Source organism: Hemiscyllium ocellatum, chromosome 3, assembly GCF_020745735.1.
Source record: "Hemiscyllium ocellatum isolate sHemOce1 chromosome 3, sHemOce1.pat.X.cur, whole genome shotgun sequence".
Taxonomy (NCBI): Eukaryota; Metazoa; Chordata; class Chondrichthyes; order Orectolobiformes; family Hemiscylliidae; genus Hemiscyllium; species Hemiscyllium ocellatum.
The window spans coordinates 38707909-38728160 of NC_083403.1; the positions used below are offsets into that span (position 1 = coordinate 38707909).

The 20252-nt window shown below is 38.0% G+C and overlaps 1 protein-coding gene across 5 annotated transcripts in view; it reads left to right on the plus strand.

Moving 5' to 3' along the window:
• ascc3 (activating signal cointegrator 1 complex subunit 3) overlaps positions 1 to 20252 on the plus strand; it is a 556691-nt gene that overhangs the window by 297922 nt on the left and 238517 nt on the right. For all 5 annotated transcript variants that reach the window (XM_060849581.1, XM_060849604.1, XM_060849610.1 and 2 more), the window contains exons 15-16: positions 5806 to 5997; positions 12539 to 12763. In XM_060849581.1, the coding sequence (XP_060705564.1) occupies positions 5806 to 5997; positions 12539 to 12763 (417 nt within the window). The remainder of the gene's footprint in view (positions 1 to 5805; positions 5998 to 12538; positions 12764 to 20252) is intronic.

Genomic DNA, 20252 nt, shown 5'->3' on the forward strand with positions numbered 1-20252 from the left:
GAAATATCTCTGTGCTCTTTTCATTTAAAATTTTACCCCTGAGCTTGTAGTATCACTGTTAATTCAGTCTACCATAATGCATCACACTTTTCAATGTTAACTTCAATCTGTCACATGTACATCTATTCCTTTGGCTTTTGGCTGACCTCTTGAAACCTGTTATTGACTTCTGGGATTTTGTAAATAGTGAAGAATTGTAAGAGCAAAGAAGGATGCCAGTTGACTTGTTTTGGAAATGCTGGTGTTGGACTGTAGTGTACAAAGTTAAAAAATCACGCAACACCAGGTTATAGTCCAACAGGTTTAATTGGAAGCACTATCTTTCGGAGCGCCGCTCTTTCATCAAGTGGTTTTCATGTCACAACTACCTGATGAAGAAGTGGCGCTCTGAAAGCTAGTGCTTCCATTATAACCTGGTGTTGTGTGATTTTTAACTAGCCATTTGACTTGTTATTGTTATTGTTGCACCAGCTCATCATAGGAGCAATAGTGCCATTCCCTTGTCTTCTCCCTATGGCACTGCATATTCTCCTCTTTCAGGTAACAATCTAAATTTCCTCTTGAATACATCGATTGAAACTCTCTCCACCATCCATATATGCATTTGGTTAGCTGCACCACTCCAGATAACAATGAGTTTGTCATGTTCATCAAAGAAAATCTGCTCATCTATTTTAAGTAATTCTACTCAAAGCATTGTGTACGTTGCGAAGGTGATCGGGTACCACTTGAATTTAACACCACCTTTTTAGTTAAATCATTGGAGTTTGGAACATATTTTATGTGGTTTATTCAATTAAGTGGATTGGATGGCCTCCTTCCATACTGTAAATTACTCAGTGGCATTTTGGGGGCAGGGTAACGAGAAAATGTTTATTATTTTTATGTATTTATTTTAGTAGTGTTTTTAATCTTTCCCATTTGATTTTGGAGGAGAATACCTGAATTCAACCATGTGTAAATGAAAATTAATCTTGGGCAAAAAATGTATTTTAAAAAAATAGGAGCATCTGTTAATATTTGACTATACAGGCTCTAATTAGGTCATGATTGCAAACTGTATAGGAAGTAAGTGCCATTTTATATATGAAAATCATTGAAAACATTGCAAAAATTTGTTTTAGTGATTAAAATGTTACATAAAGTAATTAGGTAACACAACTCCAAACTGTGTGTCAGAACATTTCTAGTGAAAGGAAGTTCATTTTTATGGTTCATCAGGCTTGGCTGCATCTGTAGAGAGAGAAACCGAGCCAGTGTTCTAACTTCAGAAGAAGACCTGCATATTATGCTCAAAGAGTTGGTTGTTTCCTCTCCTTGCAGATGTATTAGGCCTACTGACTTTATTAAACACTCTGCATGAGCATTTACAGTACCTAGCTTTTGATTTTTTCAGTTATTGAAGTCGCACTGTCAAAGATGACAGACTTTTAACAATTTGAAGAAAGATTGTTAGTTCAGTCACCAAGATTTTAATAACTCTGTTCATTCAAGAAGGGGTTTTTATCTTGTTTTCAATACTGTTAGTAATCAAACCATTGATTTTTCAAAATGTACTTATAGGCATTCTATACGAAATGATTGATCCATAATGCGTGAGTGCAACTGTTGCCTTAATGAGTGAATGAATGATTGCAGTATAAAACATACAAGCAGCTGTTCCATTCCAATTTATAGTAATACTTCACTAGATATGCACTCACGTTTCGTGAAAATATTATAAATTGTTGGTCTACGAAAGACATCATTTTCCCTATTAAACATGACAGTGAAGAGCGCAAGCCTACCACTGTTTTTCTGAATGTGCCAGATGTGTTTTACAGGGCGTAATTGAAACTAATTGTCACATATCTATTGTATAAATTGTGTTTCACATGTGCCTGAAGAAAATAAATGCGTAAAAACAATGTGGGAATAATCAGTACTTATTTTTTTTGATAGGAAATCGTTTTCTATTTAATTTTTCATTTTAAATGTAACTTTCGTGTTAAATAATGCATTGCAATTTGCAGTACTTGGATTTTAAGTGTAAAGCCTCAATATTTAAAATTAGCTCATGTTCATAATCAATTGGAAATCTGAATAAAAAGTCTCAAATATTTCCCCATAGAATTCCTCAGCCAGCAAAACGCTAATAGTGTGCTACCTGTGCTTTATCCTGCTGCACTGTTGAAAAATTCTATCTTTTGGCTTCACAGATCAATGTAAAACACCTCATGACACTATTTAATAAAGGAGTAGCATAGTTCTTTATTCACAGTGTCCTGGCCATTGGTTATCCCTCAATCAATATCACACGCAAAATAAAAAACTGTTCATTATCACATTGCTGCTTAAGGGATTTTTCTGTGCAGGGATTGGCTGCTGCATTTAATTTATTACTAGAGAGGTTTGTCATATATTCTCCTCCCAAAAGTGGCAGCTTGTGCTTTGAGTAGAGTGCTGCCATGAATCCTTCTTTCTATTCTTAAAATGAAATTTAAACAAGTTAGACAGTCCCTGTTGACATCACTCCTCTTTCCTCAATATTTTTGACAGGGAGGTGCCGGTATTGGACTAGGGTGGACAAAGTTAAAAATCAGGTTATAGTCCAACTGACTTATTTGGAAGTACAAGCTTTCCACCTCAATAGCTGCCTGACAAAGGTGCAGCACTCCAAAAGTTTGTACTTCCCCATAAATCTATTGGACTATAACCTGATGTTGTGTGATTTTTAACTTTCTCAATATTTTTGATCAACCTGTTCAGTCACACCTCTAGAGCAGGTTTTTTTTATTTGTTCATTAGGATGTGGGCATCACTGGTTTAGCCAATATTTATGGCCCATTCTTAATTTCCCAAAGAACAACTTATATTTAACCACATTGCTGTAGGTCTGGAGTCGCACATAGGCCAGACCAGATAAAGATGGCAGATTTTCTTCCTGGTAGGGCATTATTGAACATGGAATTCGAATTTCAGCATCTGCCACAGTGGAATTTGAACCTGTATTCTCAGAACATTCACCTGAGGTTTTGGATTATTAGTCCTGTGATCTTACCACTACACCAATGCCTCTCCAGAACTGTGCCACAGTCCTCTCCAATCCTTGTTTCTAAATATTTTCTAGTTAATCTGTTCAGAGATGTTATTGCACCATTCTGGAGCAAGTAGGACTTGAACCCAGGCCTCCTGGCTCAGTGGTAGGGTAATTGCCACCGTGTCACAAGTGCTGTAATCAGCAGTGACTGTAGAAATTAGACACAAATGAGTCGTAATGAAAAGTGGCATTTGCTTTAACAACAAGATATAGTTTATTCCATGATCGCCATTAGAGCAATTCACATAATTACAGAGTTCGTTAAGACCCTGAGAAGATGCGCCATCTCCAGCAGGATCTCATTTTTTTTTCCATTTAATCTGTGTGACATCACCAGCTTGGGCAGTTTCAAATCTTTCAAACCATTACTATACAACAGAGTTGCAATTAAAACTGACTTCATTGACTATAAAGTGCTTTGAGATGTCAAGTGGTCATGCAAAGCACAATATATATCAAGGCTTTTTTTGCTCCAAAAATGTCTCTTGGTTGTTCCATATAACTAGCTGTAATTCAGTGGTTCATTTTAAGTGATCTGTTTTGAGACATTTGAGTATAAAAAGAGACATTTCTATTTCAAAATAAATTTTTTTCAGTCTGCATGTGAAGTTCCTTTGCAGGTAGATGTATAAGTAGTATTAAAATTTGCACTGCTGATGTTTGCGTTACTTAAACATCTGATAATCCAGTTCTTACAAGGGTCACTGGATTCAAAACATGAACACTGCTTTCTTTTTATTGGTGCTGAAAGACCTGCTGAGTTTCTTCAGCACTTTGTTAATTTCTTTCAGCATCCACAGTTCTTTGTTTTATTTATTTGATCATCTTTGATAAGTAATATAAAATATTTAATTTGTTTTCACTAAATTTCAAGGAGGTTAAAAGTAAAGTGCTTGGTGTCTCTTTTAAACAGGGTTGTTTATCCTCTTCCCCATTTGCCTCCGACCAAATTGTGCAGCATGACACAAAGCAGCTAGTATAAGATGATGATATAATCTCTGTACTCTCATGACTTTTAGAAATCAATGATAATTAAAATGTTGTCTTGGAATTTGTCATGGAAATGCATTTTTAGACAATAATTGCAGATAGTTGAATAATTGCTAAAACTATGCCTTTATCACATAATTTAATTATCAAAGCACTTGCATACAGGTTTTGTATGTCATTTAATTGTCTTTTGCTGCAGTGAATGAACAGCCAGAATTCAAGTGAGAATAACCAAGGTATAAGCATTAGCCAGAAATATAACCACTTGTGTTTATATTAAAAGACATTTTAATATACTGGAGGGGAATATTTATAAGTGCAGTGACATGCTTGCATTTATGGAAATATGAAATGCGGGTCGTTCTGCTATAGCGCGTTTCGTTAATGCAAATTTGTTATAACACGATTGACGAATTGGGGACACTGTTTCTAAAACGCAAAGTTTTAAAGCGTGTATTGGTTATAACACAATTCTGGCCATATTAGTTTAAATGGTGCTGCTATTACACGATTTTCTTATAACATGGTATTGCAAGAGAACGGAACTTTCGAGTTCTCGTAGAACTGACTGTAGATCAGTCAGTATCAATAAGCTAGAACTTTGCACTTTATTAAAGCTGTATTTTTATTTGTCTTTTCCATCATTTGCAGATGTTCGTTTAAATATATAATCACATACTATAACAGTTGTGTTGTGATTTGTTACATGTTAGCATTATTGGTAGTTCAGCTCAAGATAATGAATTTGGAGCCCCTTGTGAATGCAGTCTAAATTCTGAGAAGGCGTTACAGCTTTTAATTTAGTTCATCTCAATTCCCATGGAAACAGAATACAGAAGTAAAACAATCTCTGATTGTTTTGAATCTGTCAAAATGGTCTTCTGTAACTGTTATTAAAGGTTGTATTAGCAGTACCAGAAATTATTGTATTGTGCTGAAGGCATAATGAGCTCCATGATGTTGTCTAGCTCTCTGTTAGCATTGTCACCTAGAAAGATAAAGGCAGCAGGTGCATGGGAGCACTACCATATAAAAGTTTCCCTTCAACCACACACCATCCTGACTGGAACGATACTGTTGTTCCTTCACTAGTCACTACATCAACATCATGGAACTGCCTTATGGAACTGTGCACCAGATGGCCTAGAACAGTTCAATAACATGGCTCACCCAGCTTGTTAAGGGAAATTGCCAGTGATGTCCGTAACCCATAGCAGAATTTTAAAGAAACCCTCTTAAAGAAGAATTTTCTCCCATCTCTGAAGAGTTATTTATATTTTGATAGTATCACCTCTCATTCTTCCTAAGCTTTGGAGAATATAGGTCCATGTTGCACAATCTTCCCTTCTGAAGGTGGTCCCTTTATCTGAAGAAGCAGACTATTTAATTTTCTCTAAATGGTTCCCAACGAATATACAAAAAAACTATTCAAAAAACGCTGGGTGTGGTCTCAGCAATGCACTGTGTAGCAAGACGTCCCTCCTTATTTACTTCATTCCCCCTTATAATATGCCTCTTGAAATGATGAAAATAATAGCAAATTATTGCTGAGAATCTGAAGAGAAACAAAGTGCTAGAAATACTTGGCAGTCTGGCGGCACTTGCGAAGACAGAAATGGAGTTAATGCTTGAAGTTGACTGTGATTCTTGAAATACTTAACAATTTAAAATTTCAGTTGCATTCAAGACTAAAGCTGGTGAAGTACTGAACCAATTGTTCTTTGTCAACTCCTCAGATTCAAAAATCCCGGAACAAACAGCTACGTGAATTGTTTCCAGATGGGTTTGGCATTCATCATGCTGGAATGTTACGTCAGGACCGGACTTTGGTTGAAAACTGCTTTTCACGTGGACACATGAAAGTATTGGTGTGCACAGCTACATTGGCCTGGGGTGTCAATCTTCCTGCACATGCTGTCGTCATCAAGGTAAGTTACTGAGAACCAATTCCTATTTGGTTATATTAAAGCATTGTCATTAAGAAATCTAATACAAATTTCTGATTTTAAATTCTTAAATTAAATGGGTTATTTCTGTTATTCAGCGTAGAATTCTTGCTGATGATCAGCGAGGGTATAAAATGTTTAGTAGTGCCAGACGGGATGTTCTGCTTAAAGTACGAGTGTGTGGACAGACCTGCATTCACTGGTTCATAGGGGTTTTTGGCATCAAGATGAAAGTGTGTTCTGTCTCTACAATTGCCTCATCTTGCAGCTCCATCATACAGAGTGTAGTATTGTCAACCAGGATTTGTTTCCACAATTGTCCTTGCTGAATATTCCATGCTGGCATCTCACAGCTGGCCTTTGACAATATGAGCCTTGTCATTGGGCTAATCGGCTCATCTTGCTGCTCCTCATTCTTGGTTTTTGAGCACCCTAGGCCTGTTTGAGCCTGCTGTGGCAGAAGCAGTTGGTGATTGTGACTTCTGTTACCATCTTCCATACCTTTATCTCTCATGTTTATCTGGCTGAATCCGCAAAGGCTGTGGAGATACTCTGGGAGTGTACGCTGCAGAATGAGAATGATGTTTGACTGCGCTGACAAAATGGCAGACTCTCTCCAAGAAGAACAAAGAAAACTTATAGCCCAGGAACAAGCCCTTCAGCTCTCCAAGTCTGAGTCAATCCAAATCTACTGTCTAAACCTGTCACCCAATTCCTAAGCATCTGTATCCCTCTGCTCCCCATCTACTCATGCATCTGTCCAGACGTACCTTCACCAGGTCTGGCCTACATGTTAGACGTACAGCAATGGGGTTGATCTCAGCTGTCCTCTGGCGCTCAGTTGTAACAATTGCTATAAAGTCTCGACAAAAAAAGGGAACTGGAAGGACAACCTGGCATTGACTAGGCACCAGAAACAGCAAAAGCAAACACAGCCATGGGGACTCTGCTAGGTCCTTCTTACTAATATCTGGTGGCTGGTGCCAAATTAGAGAACAGTCTGACATCAAGTGACAGCCTGACAGTCATGCTCACAGAATCATACCTTACAGGCAATGTCCACTGTCACCATCCTTAAATATGTCCTGTCCTACTGGCACACAGATCGAGAGTAATCAATACCTCTCAATGTTGAACAACACAAGGAGGAGGGACTGAGGGTGGCAAGAGCGTAAAATGTTTCAATGTCCACCACCAAGAATGGCTGCAGTATTACTGAATGCAGTTTTCACATTGATTCTGTTACTGCAATATTGACATTGACAATATAGGCAAATCAGGTTACACAGTGGCATCTTTGGTGATCTCAAAGCTCCAATTAATGCAAATTTGTGGGCAGGACACCTGAAATTCAAGTTATCACAATTTAATGTAATATATTTCAGCCATATTTTGAGAAAGCTGAAATAAGTGAGGCTATTTTGTTTAAAAGGAAGTTTCATTCAATTCTGTTTTTGTAATCAATTCCTTGCAATGATTGACATGACAAAGTCTACCCACTTGCATCCATGACAACAGTCATGTTTGCCAATCTGCTACTGTGACACTTAGCATGATTAGCTCACCTGCAGAGCCAGCTATTCATACAAGACCGTAAGACAGAGAAACAGAAGTGGTCCATTCAGTGCATCAAGTGTAATCTGCTATTCAAAGAGATCATGGTTGATCTGAAACTCCTCAACTTCATTCCCCTGTTTTTCCCATAACCTTTTATTCCTTTAATGAATTAAAAAGTGCTGTATGTCTCAGCTTCAAATACCACTTAATGACCCAGCTTCAATAGCCCTGCATAGAACTCTGAAGCATTCCACAGATTCACTACATTTTTGAGAAAATAAATTCTTCTTCATTTCTGCCTTAAATATGTGATCCCTTATCTGAGAATATGTCCTCGAGACCTAGACTCTCCCACAATGGGTAGCAACCTTTCCACCTCAACATGAATTTTGTACATTTCTATAAGGTTACGTCTCATTCATTAATATTCCAATGAGTACAGACCTAATCTGCTCAATCTCTCCTCACGAGATAGACCTTTCATACTGGCTGAATCTCTGCCTTCTCTGCTCTGCCTTCCAGTGGCAGTGTATCTTTTCTTAAAGGATCCAAAACTCTTTACATTATTCCAGCTGTGGTCTTACTAGTGCCTTATATAGTTTTAGCAAAACTTCCCTATTTTTATGCTCCAGTCCCTTTGAAATAATGGACAACATTCAATTTTCCTTGCCGATCACCTACTGAACTTAGATGGTAGCTTTTCATGATTCATGGGTTCAAGGAACCCAAATACCTCTATTCCATAGCTTTCTCCATTTAAATAATATTCAGTTCCCCTAGTCTCCCACCCTCACATTTGCCCAAATTATATTCCATCTGCCCAAGTTCTTGCTCAGTTGCTGAACCTGTCTACATTCCTCTGCACACCCTTTGTGTTATCTTCAGCACTTGCCTTCCCACCTATTTCTGTGTCATCTGCAAACTTGGCTATAATACATTCACTATTCTCATCTGAATCATTACTATATATTGTAATTAATTGTGGTCCCAGCGATGATTCCTGTGACACTTCATTAGTTTATAGATTGCCTTCCTGAAAATGCGTCTTCTTGTCCCAACTCTGTGTTTTATCATTTAGCCAATCATCTATCCATGTTAATACACTGCTTCCAACACCATGGGCTCTTAGCTAACTATGTAGCGTATTATGTGGTCCCGTATTGAATACCTTTCAAAAATTCAAATTGATTACTTCCCGTTTAGCTATTGCTGTTTGTTATGTCCTCAAAGAAATTTAGCAAATTGGTCATGCATGATTTCCTCTTCATGAAGCTATGTTGACCTTTCTTGATCATATTGTGCATTTCTAAATGCAATGTTAGCACATTCTTTATGATAACCTTTATGTTTTCCCAACAACAGGCATTAAGCTAACTCACTGAGAGTTACATGTTTCTGTCACCTCTTTTTAAAGAAAGGTGTTACATTGGCAGTTTTCCACTGCTCTGGCATTTTTCCAGAATGGAAGGATTTTTAGAAGATAACTACTAGTTCATAGAGTCATCCAGAAGTACAGCGTGGAAACAGACCCTTTGGTCCAACTCGTCCATGCCGACCAGATATCCTAACCTAATCTAGTCCCATTTGCCAGCACTTCACCCATATCCCTCTTAAACCCTTCCTATTCTTATACCCAGCCAAATGTCTGTACTACCTCAAACTACAATTGCAACATTTTAAAGGCATCCGGATGGTGAGATGAATAGGAAGAGTTTAGAGAAATATAGGCCAAGTGCTGGCAAATGGGATTCGATTAGGCTAGGATATCTGGTCGGCATGGACCTGTTGGACCGAAGGGTCTGTATATCACTATGACTCTATGACTTTAATTTCGAGGATGCATCCAGTCAGGTCTAGGGGACTTAGCAGTCTTTAGACCCATCAGTTCCCCTTGCACTGTTTCTCTAATGATACTTGTTGTATTTATTCCCTCTCCTCCTTTTGCCAGCTCCTATTTTCTATGTTTCTAAGTTCAAAATATTCACCAATCATACTGGTCAGCTTTTCTTTCTGTGTACTCACAACATGTTGCGGTTTATGGCATTACTCAGCTGCTGGTCTCACTGCAAGTTAGTCTCTTGATCCACACCTTTTATCCTCTTGCTCTGGAGAGTTTAGTGCTTACAGTAAAACCAAGTTAAAGCACCTGTGCCTGCTTTTTTTTCACCAAATTTCCACTCTGAAGCAAATTTCCAATTGTAGTCAGTCAGTAATTCACTTCAGCCTTTGTCTCATTCTGCTGAGGTCCCACACTGACTATGCTCTTTACTCTGGCCTATAAACCTGTAAGATTCAGTTTATATAAAAACTCTTGCCCGTAACCATTGCCAAAGCAAGTCATGTTGATCTATTATTCCTGTTTTTGAAGACCTACATTCACTCAAGGTTTCAATTTGAAATTGTCATCTTTATCTTTAATTCTCTTAATAGCTCTGCAGTTATTGCTGTAGCTTCACCCTTTATTTGTTTAAAATCTCTGAATTTGTATTATAAATGTATAGCATAGTTGATTCCATTATATTTTAATTTCTTTTGGTTAATAAACTTCTGTTTTATTGTTAAAATATGCAACCTTGCTTGCATATATCTCAGTAAGAGACCACTTTGCTGGAATTAAAACAGAAAAAAACGTAGCTGGCTTTCAGTCTGGGATCTGATTTGCCCTGTAAATACATCAAATGGGATCATAATAACATTAATGGGTGAATTCTAATGATTAGATATTATCATGTCAAACAGGAATGTCTCAGTGATGATTTCAACTTGTGCATTCATCTAGATTCACACACAATGCTTCCTTGACACTTTGTTTTTACACCACCTCCTCCACCACCACAATGCCACCACCATACCACTCATGATCATGACTTCAAATGTCTATACTTCACATTTTCAACTTTTCTCTCTAAATCTTACTTTCTTTCCACTCTTTTATCTTTAAGGCCACATTTTTAACCAAACTTTTGATCGTCCTACCTAATAGCTTTTTCTTTGGCTTGGCAATTCATTTTGTTTAATTACATCTCTGAAGTACCTGGGGATGTGCTGTTCAAAGTGTTTTTTTTAATAAAGATTTAATGGGAAACTGTAGAGCGCACAGGTATCCTAAAGCCAGGGGGTATTTTATAGTACCAATGTGCGTCATCACATAGCTTTGATTATAAGTACATTATACTGCATAGCAGAATGTGACACTGATTAAGTATGTTTAAAACATGTTGAGTACAAAATTAGAAAGTTTGGGGTGGTGGATAACACTTGTGAATAGTTCACACTTGCAATCTTAGTTCAAGCTTTTGTTTTTAAGAAGCTTTTCCAATATTGTTTTATTGAATGAAGCTTTACAATTTTTAACTGTTAAACTATTTAATTTTTTAATCCTTCAAATTAATTTCCTTCACAGAATTCAAAAGAACTTTTTCACACAGAAAAAAAGACTAGCATTAGCACAGAAACAGAATTGCTATTTCAACTATTCAGGAAATAAATCAACAAGCTCCATATACTTTCAAACCACAGTCATCAGTAAACACTCTGTTGTGTAAACTGTCCATTAAAAAAATGTGAATTATCAGATTTTAAATATTGTTGATGAATTAACTTCTTGAATTATGATTCAAGCAATGTTTTTCTGTATTTTTTTTCTCCTTTTATTGAAGTGGGAAATGGAAAATGTGCTGGTGTATGATTTAGTGAATCTAACTCAAAAAATGTACTAATGATGGTGCTACGAATCTAGATGAATGCACAAGTTGAAATTATCATTGAGACATTCCTGGTTGACAATATAATATCCAATCATAATAATTCACCCATCAACGTTATTATGATTCCAGCTGATGTATTTGCAGGGCAAGTCAGATCCCAGACTGAAACCCAGCTATGTTTTGTTCGGTTTTAGTTCAGCAAAGTGGTCTCTTACTGAGATAAATGCACACAAGATTGCATATTTGCTTTTAACAATAAAACAGAAGTTTATTAACCAAAACTGAGGATATACTGGAATGAACTATACTATATAATTATACTACAAATTCAGAGATTTTTAAACAGATAGTAAGGATAAGTCCCATTAACCCCAAAGTACTCCTTTATAAATTTTTAAAAAACCCTTGTATAATTCCCAAAAACACTCCATTTTACAGTACTGATGCATGAGGAAAATAAATTACGAACACTTTTGAAAGACATAAAGTAACAGGCATAAATTCCTAAATTGAAAATGTTGGTATCTTCTTCCTGGGGCTGTCATATATCTGAACATAAACATATTCTGCTTAAAATAACCTCATCAATATTTAACCTCAATAATTTGCGGTTTGGAACTACCTTTTTACCCTAAGGTAACCCCAGCAGCACTGCTCTTTCCAACTATCTCTATCCAATGAAATCACAGAACCACTCAAAACAAATTAAAATTTTAAATATAGTCTCTTCCTCCAAGCAATGGTGTTCCCACCATGCTTTAAAAAAAAATCTGGAAATTTCTACCAAACCTTAAAGTAGAATGGTTCTGGTAAGTTGTAAAATGGCTTGCTATTTTTTAAACATCCCAAGGAAAACACAAATCCATCAGTGCTACCAAAGTAGCTCTGTCAGACTGTTGGAAAAAGAAATCACCATGGCCACAGCAGTGCTTACAAGTTAATTATTAACCACACACATGCAACCCAAACTTAAAATAAATGATTAAAAATATATAGACCACACAATTTATATCACACGATTGATCTCCGTAAACTCCCAGCCAGTTGCCTTCAGCCCTGCCTGTGCAATATAAGTCATTGAATAAAATAGAAACAAGCATAGCTCAAAAATCAAAGAATGTTCTAAGCCATAAAACAATACTATATGTCAAACATTGATCTTTTTCAAGATGTACTGATTGAAAACTAAATTATTTTATAGAAATGAAGCAATATTAATTGTAGATATTTATCATGCTATTTGTGTGGTTTTTTCACAGGGTACTCAAATATATGATGCAAAGAGGGGCTCCTTTGTTGACCTCGGAATTTTAGATGTGATGCAGATTTTTGGCAGAGCTGGACGACCACAGTTTGACAAATTTGGTGAAGGCACAATCATCACTTCTCATGATAAACTGAACCATTACTTAACTTTACTGACTCAGCAGAATCCAATTGAAAGCCAGTTTCTCGCACGTTTGGCAGACAATCTAAATGCAGAGGTAACAGCCTTGAAACTTGGCAGATCTTTGTCTTTTGAGAAATGTATGTTTTTTTTGTGATTTTCATTCATAATCATGTTTTTTGTTCCAATATACTAGTTTGCAGTATATCAGTCAAGGATACTCTTTCTTAGTGGATATAAGTTACATGATCAATGCCATCTATCAACTGAAATCATTCCCATTTTCTTCAAATTATTTAACATTGTTCTGAAAACCCTTTTCCTATTAATTTAACCTAGCAGTCATGCTATGACAGCTTTTATGTAGTTGTTTTGAAGGGTCCTTATAACTGGTTTAAATGCCAGGAATTTTCATATATCTTAAAATCCATATCATGTTATTCAAAATCAGTAATGCTGAGATCGTCAGAAGAAGGTCAAGATGGAATATCCACTCTTCATTTCTGTCTCAATGTTTTAGTCTTGTCTAATACACATATCATACCCCACTTAATTGTTTAATTTCCCACTACTATTCATTTTTAGATGTGACGTGATTGCAGAGCTTTGATCTGATTCATTTCTTGTGGGATTGATTAGCTCTGGCTGTAGCATGCTACTTCCACTGTAGAACATGTTTCTATTCCTAGGTTTTACCTACATAAGTTTGATAAACTAATTTTTATGTAGGACTGATGTTCCTTTCATGTTTCTGTTTGTGAACCAGGGTTTGTCCCTTGGGCTTGATGAGAAGAGTAGGAATATGTCTGGCTGAGAGTTTATAGATTGTGACACTGATGCTCACAGTGTTTCAGTTGTTCTAGATCTATCATTTTTAACATATTGATGGTGCCACTGAACATGATGGTGAGTAACCCAAGTGTGAAGACTGGATTTTATCTCAACAACGAATGTGCAGTGGTTATTCCTACTTCTGTCATTAATGGATACAAATGTAACAGGTAGCTTGGACAAGGTTAGTTGGGGTAACTTTTTTGTCCTCATTTTGATTCTCTTTCTTCTTGGTACAAGCCCAATCTGCTATTCATTTGGCTACTTCAGTAAGTTGCAGTGAGCTAGTCTTGGTGATGCACACTGAGTTCCCCAACAAGTGTACATTTTATGCCTTTGCTCCATTAAGTTCTTTTCAACATGAAGAAGTACTGATTCATCACATGAGGGAGGATGGTGGGTTCTATTCATGATCTGATGCCTGGAGTCTTTGTAGAGTCTGGAGTCAATGCTGAGGGCTTTCTGACCAACCCAGTCCTGACCAAGTACTGCCATGCTACCAATTCTATTGGATCTGTCCTGCAGTTGGGACAGGATGACAATTTTAAAAAGGCAGGCTTTGCAGGATCAGCTTAGAATGGACTATTTGTTTTCCATCCTTAGTGGATGTCTGATAGTATGTCAAGTTTTATTCTTACTCAGTGTCTGAGCAGCCTGCTAGGTCAATCAGACCGCAATTGCTGCTCCACTGCATTACTGTGCACCTGGGTTCATATGTAGGCCACACCAAGTAAGGACTACTAATTGAAAGCCCAGGGTTTGAATCCCACCATGGCATAACAAAATCTGGAATTAAAATCAAATGATGACCTTAAAGGTGTTGTCAATTGTTGGAAAAAATCCATTTGAATCAATAATGCCCTTTAGTGAAGAAAACTTACTAAGTCTGGTCTACATTGGACTCTTAACTGCCCGCTGAACCTAACTGTCTAGACAGCAATACCCACATCCTGTAAATTTAAAAAAAGGATGAAGAGGATTTGGAAGTGCTTTATGAAGATTAGTTTAAAGATGAAACAAAGTTATTGAGCCTCAAATCAGAACTTGTTACTCTCTCCACTACCATCCCACCCCTATTACTAACAACGTGAGACGGTGAGTGTATGAAAAAAACACACAGTAAGAGAAATTTACTTAAACTGATAGTATTTTTCAAAAGGAATTGCCTGTGAAGTCGGTTTAAGGAAAATCTTAACACAACTTGATTTATTTTCCATAAATTGTTGAAATATAGAACTTCCTTCAGTGAGACTGCGGTAGTAGGCATGTATGTTGTATAATAGAAGTATGGGAATGATGGTGTGGTGGTAACATTAGACTGAATGAGCAATGCAGATGCCCATGTTAAATGTTTTGGGAACATTCAAAGCTATTACAACAACTAATTGAAGATTAATTCGATTATTCAATCTGGAATTAGAAGATTGGCCTCAGTATTTGTGGGCGGCACGGTGGTACAGTGGTTAGCACTGCTGCCTCACAGCGCCTGAGACCCGGGTTCAATTCCCAACTCAGGCGACTGACTGTGTGGAGTTTGCACGTTCTCCCCGTGTCTGCGTGGGTTTCCTCCGGGTGCTCCGGTTTCCTCCCACAGTCCAAAGATGTGCCCGTAGTGTTAGGTAAAGGGGTAATGTAGGGGTATGGGTGGGTTGCGCTTCGGCGGGTCGGTGTGGACTTGTTGGGCCAAAGGGCCTGTATCCACACTATAAGTAATCTAATCTAATCTAATATAGACCATCAACAGCAACAGATTTTTGTTTGACTCGGTCATGGGGTGTAGGCACTCACTGGCTGGGCCTGCATTTATTGCCCATCCTTGATTACCCTAAGGAAGGTAAACTGCCTTCTTGAAAACTTTAGGAAGTTAGAATATCTGCAGTACTTTTAGGAAGGGAGTGGCGGGATTTGATCCAGCAATCATGATGGAGTAGCAAAATAGTTCAACCTGGCTTCTATGTGACTTGGAGTGGAACTTTCAAGAAATGGCTTTCAAATCTGCCACTTTGGTCTTCCAATTGGTAGAGGCCACAAGTGTGAAGATACTGTCAAAAGAGCCTTGGTACGTTACCATAGTGCATTTTGCAGATTCTACACACTGTGCAATTATGAGTTAGCAATGAAAGGCGTGAATGTTGAATAATCAAGCAGGCTTCTTTGTCATGGATAGTGTGAAGTTTCCTTGGTGTTGTTGGAACTGCACCCATCTAGACACTTGGGGAGTATTCCATCACACTGCTGGCTTGTGTCTTATAGATGGTGGACAGGCTTTGGGGAGTCGGGATGTGGGTTACTCATTGTAGGATTCCCAACTTCTGGTCTAATTTTGTAACCACATTATTTAAATGGCTTGTCCAGTTCAGTTTCTGGTCAGTGACAACAGCCAGGCTGTTAATAGTGGGGGATTCAATGATAATAATGTAATTGAATGTTTGGGATAATGGTCAGATTTTCTCTTGTTGGAGGTGGACATTGCCTGGCATTCATGTGGTGTAAATGTTCCTTGTCACAAATCAGTTCAGGTCTGACTGTTGTCCACATCAAGAGCTGCGTGTGGGCATGAATTGTTTCAATATGAGCAGTTGCAAAAGATGCTGTCCATTGGGCAATCATCAGGAACATCTCAATGCTGACCTTATGATAAAAGGATGGTCACTGGTGAAGCCTAGGACACTCACCAGAGGTACTCATACAGAGATGTCCTGGAGTTAAAATGATTAGCCACCAACAATCACAACCATCTTCTTTTGTGTTGGGTATGACTGCAACCAAAAGAGAGATTTCCCCTGATTCGCATTGACTCCAGTTTTGTTAGGGCTCCTTGATGTCATACTTAGTGGAAAGTTGCCTTGATGTTAACAGCAGTCACTCTCAACTCACCTCTTGAATTCAGTGCTTTTGTCCATATCTGGATCAATGAGGACAGGAGCTGAGTGGTTCTAGTGGAGCCCAAACTGAACATTTGTGAATGGGTTACTCCTCTTCAAATGCGACTTGATAGCACTGTTGATGAAATGTTCCATCACTTTGTTGATGATCGTGAATAGACAGGGTGGTATTTCGATTAGATTAGATTAGATTACTTACAGTGTGGAAACAGGCCCTTCGGCCCAACAAGTCCACACCGACCCGCCGAAGCGACAACCCACCCATACCCCTACATATACCCCTTACCTAACACTACGGGCAATTTAGCATGGCCAATTCACCTGACCCGCACATCTTTGGACTGTGGGAGGAAACCGGAGCACCCGGAGGAAACCCACGCAGACACGGGGAGAACGTGCAAACTCCACACAGTCAGTCGCCTGAGGCGGGAATTGAACCCAGGTCCCTGGCGCTGTGAGGCAGCAGTGCTAACCACTGTGCCACCGTGCCGCAGATGTGTGCCCCTTTCATGGACTCTCCATACCTGAGCAATTTTCTACACTGTCAGATTGATGCTAATGTTGACACTGTACCGCAACATCTTGGCCAGTGCAAGGCCGATACCAAAACACAAGTTGTCGGTACTTTTGCCACACTATTGTCAGGGCTCATGGCCTTTGTAATATCCAGTATTTTCATCCATTTCTTCACATCACATGGAGTGAATTGGTTGAAGGCTCCAGCTTAGATTTGGAGACCTCCAGAGGAGGCCAATTTGGATCACTCTCTTGGGACTTCTGGCTGAAGATAGGTGCAAAAGCTTTAGTCTTATCTTTTATTGATTTACTGGCCTCCCCCTTATAGAGCGTGAAGCATGGAATCTCCACCTCCTGTCAGTTGTTTAGCTATCCATAATCTTTCTTGACTGGATATGGCAAGACTGCAGAGCTTAGATTTGGTGGTTAGGATCACTTAGCCCTGACTTGTGTGCGGTTTCCATTGTTTGGCATGCAAATAGTCCTATACATCAGCTTCACCAGGCTTGCATCTCATTATGTAGGTATGTTTGATACAACCCATGGTGTGCCTTTCTGCACTCTTTGTTGAACTGTGGTTGATCCCTTGACTTGATAGTAGTAGTAGATTGGGGAATATACTGAGCCTTGTGGGTAGTCGAATTTGATTAAGTCGAATTCTCGTTTAAATGGTGGATCACAGCGCCTCAGGAATGCTTTGAGTTGCTAGATCTATTTGAAATCTGTCCCAGTTAACAGTGGTAGTCCCACACAACACAGTAGAGAATATTCTCAATGTGAAGATGAAACTTCATCCCCACAAGAACTGTGCAGCAGCGATGAGTGAAGTAATCTTTCCTATTAATACTGTCATGCATTGACACATCAATGAGAGGTAGATTTGTGAGAATGAGTGCAATTGACTTTCCCCTCTTGGTCATCACATCACCTGCTGGAGACCCAGTCTAGAAGCTATATCCTGAAGTAGTTCTGAACAAAGATCACTGGACCTGAAATGTTAACTCTGCATTCTCTCCATTAATGCTGCTGGGCCTGCTGTGTTTTTCAAGCAATTTCTGATTTTGTAGCCAATATGGTCTTGTGTTCTTGGTTAGTAGTGGTGCTACCAAGTTATAATGAGGGCTAAATGCATGCTAATAAATAGAAAGAATATGAAATAAACAGAGCTAAGCCATCCACTTCTTAGTCTTCGTGCTGCTTTTCGTTTAGGCTGGTGTACACATGCATAATTGTATCTTTCAGGACACACTGTAACATTAAAATCAAAGCATCTTTTAACTACTTCAACTTCACAACTATCTTTTCAAGTGGGGTAAAATATCTTTCAGCTCCATGCACTGTCAATTTAGGCACTCAATTAAGATTTTTTTTTGTTAAGTCAAATCCCTCCGTGGAATCTGAATCATCCTCTCAATTATTATGTTTTTTTTCCTTTATTCTAAGCATTTCCCTAATCAAGTGATATTATCCACATTTTTTATTTTTGTGTTAAAACTTAAGTTCCACTTTCTTTTCATTTTCCTTCTGATTTCACTTTATTTTTTTCTCTTGTCATTTTAAGCTTTCTTCTTTCTATCTTTCTTTCAATTTCTCCTTTCTCTCTCTCTCTCTCTCTCTCTCTCTCTCTCTCTCTCTCGCTATACATTCCATTTATGGTTTTTTGTTTGCTTCCATCCATGTGTGTTTTTTTTCATTTGTAACTGAATCATACTGAATTCTACTGCTGACATGTCAAATTCCAGTTACCCTTCTTTAAAACTATGATCTCTGTCAGCATCTCAACCTGATGACATCCTGCTTTTATTTCTAAGTCTGACATTTCCACTAACTCTCAGTCTAGCTTCCGTCAAAGATTTCATTGTTACACTTTCTACTGTTGGGAAAATGTCATTTTGAAAATCCAACCTATGTAATATGTATAGAAAGCAATATTCATGTGTCTTTGCCCAGTTCTTCGATATATATGTTTTTAAAGATTCACAGATCCATCTTTACTTCGAGGATTTTTAATTCCATAAAGAGTGCCCACTTTATGATCCCAGCCTATGGTAATACTGAACAAGTCCAGAATGAAACCTGGCTTGATGGATTTTTTTTTAACCAGAAGCTCAGTCACTGAACATATTTCAGGGGAAGCTGCCAACACACTTCTAGCAAAAGAACATAAAGGTTTATTGCACAAAGGAGAAACATGAGCCATAATACTCTAGTTCAGAAAAAAATTGAAAGGTCTCATTGTAAAGATAAAGAAATATTCATCCCTTTTTATTCCAGGATTTCCTGACAAGACACTCAAAATATCTGTGAAGAATCACATAATCTCCACGCTACAGATATTCACTCAGCTGACCTGGCTATCATGGTTTCCTTTTGGCAAATTTCTATGTTTTCACGAGATGTTGTTTTCTTCAAGTAATCTCTCTTCCTGAGGCTCTTCAAACAAACTGCTAACTCCATTGACTATGACTTAACATAGGTGCCCGAAACTCATGTCTTCTTTGGCTTTGTAAGATATCTTGCTCCCCTACACATCCAGACTGCTCTGCTTCCAAGGTATTCTCACTGACCTTTAAGCACCTCAGGAGTTTTCTGGTAGCCTTTCCTGCTTGGAGACTGATTGTAACGTCACTTTTTTCTGTCGTGGGCCTCTTTACCGTGAATGGCACCTCTCTGGTAGACCTTAATAACATAGACTTCCCTTCTTTGTTATTTCTTTGTAAACATTCTCACACCCTTTGGGTTCATATATCTTCTACTTCTCAGTCATGTCAATCTGTGTAACAGTACTGTCAGTCAATTCTGTTTTTGTTATCCACCTTATTGATTGCCAAATCTTTTAATTTTCCTGTTTGTCCCTATTCTCTGGCTGTATTGTCATTGGACCAGTAATTCAGACTGGTTGTAATGCTCTGTGGGCCCAGCTTCAAATCCCAGCCTAAGTGCAGTTTAAACTTAATCAATAAAATATCAAATTGAAAATTACTTTCAATAATAGTGACCATAAAATTATCATCAAATCTCATTAAAACTCAAGTGTTTCACAATGTCTTTTAGGGAATAAAATCTGTCTTTATTCAGTCTGGGTTACATGTGACTCTAGATCCACAGTAACATAGTCAGTAAATGCCCTGTAGTTCAAGAAGCTGCTAGCTTCGAGAATGATAAAACATAAATGACAAGTGTTGATCTTCCCAGTGGAAGGATTTTTAAAAATTGTAAGCTCTGCATTTATGACCTCATATTCTGACAAAGTTTCATGTAGTCCAAAATCATTAACTGTATTAAGTTTCTTGACAAAAGCTGCCTAACTAGCTCATTGTTTCCACCATTTTCTGTTTTCATTTTACAATTTAT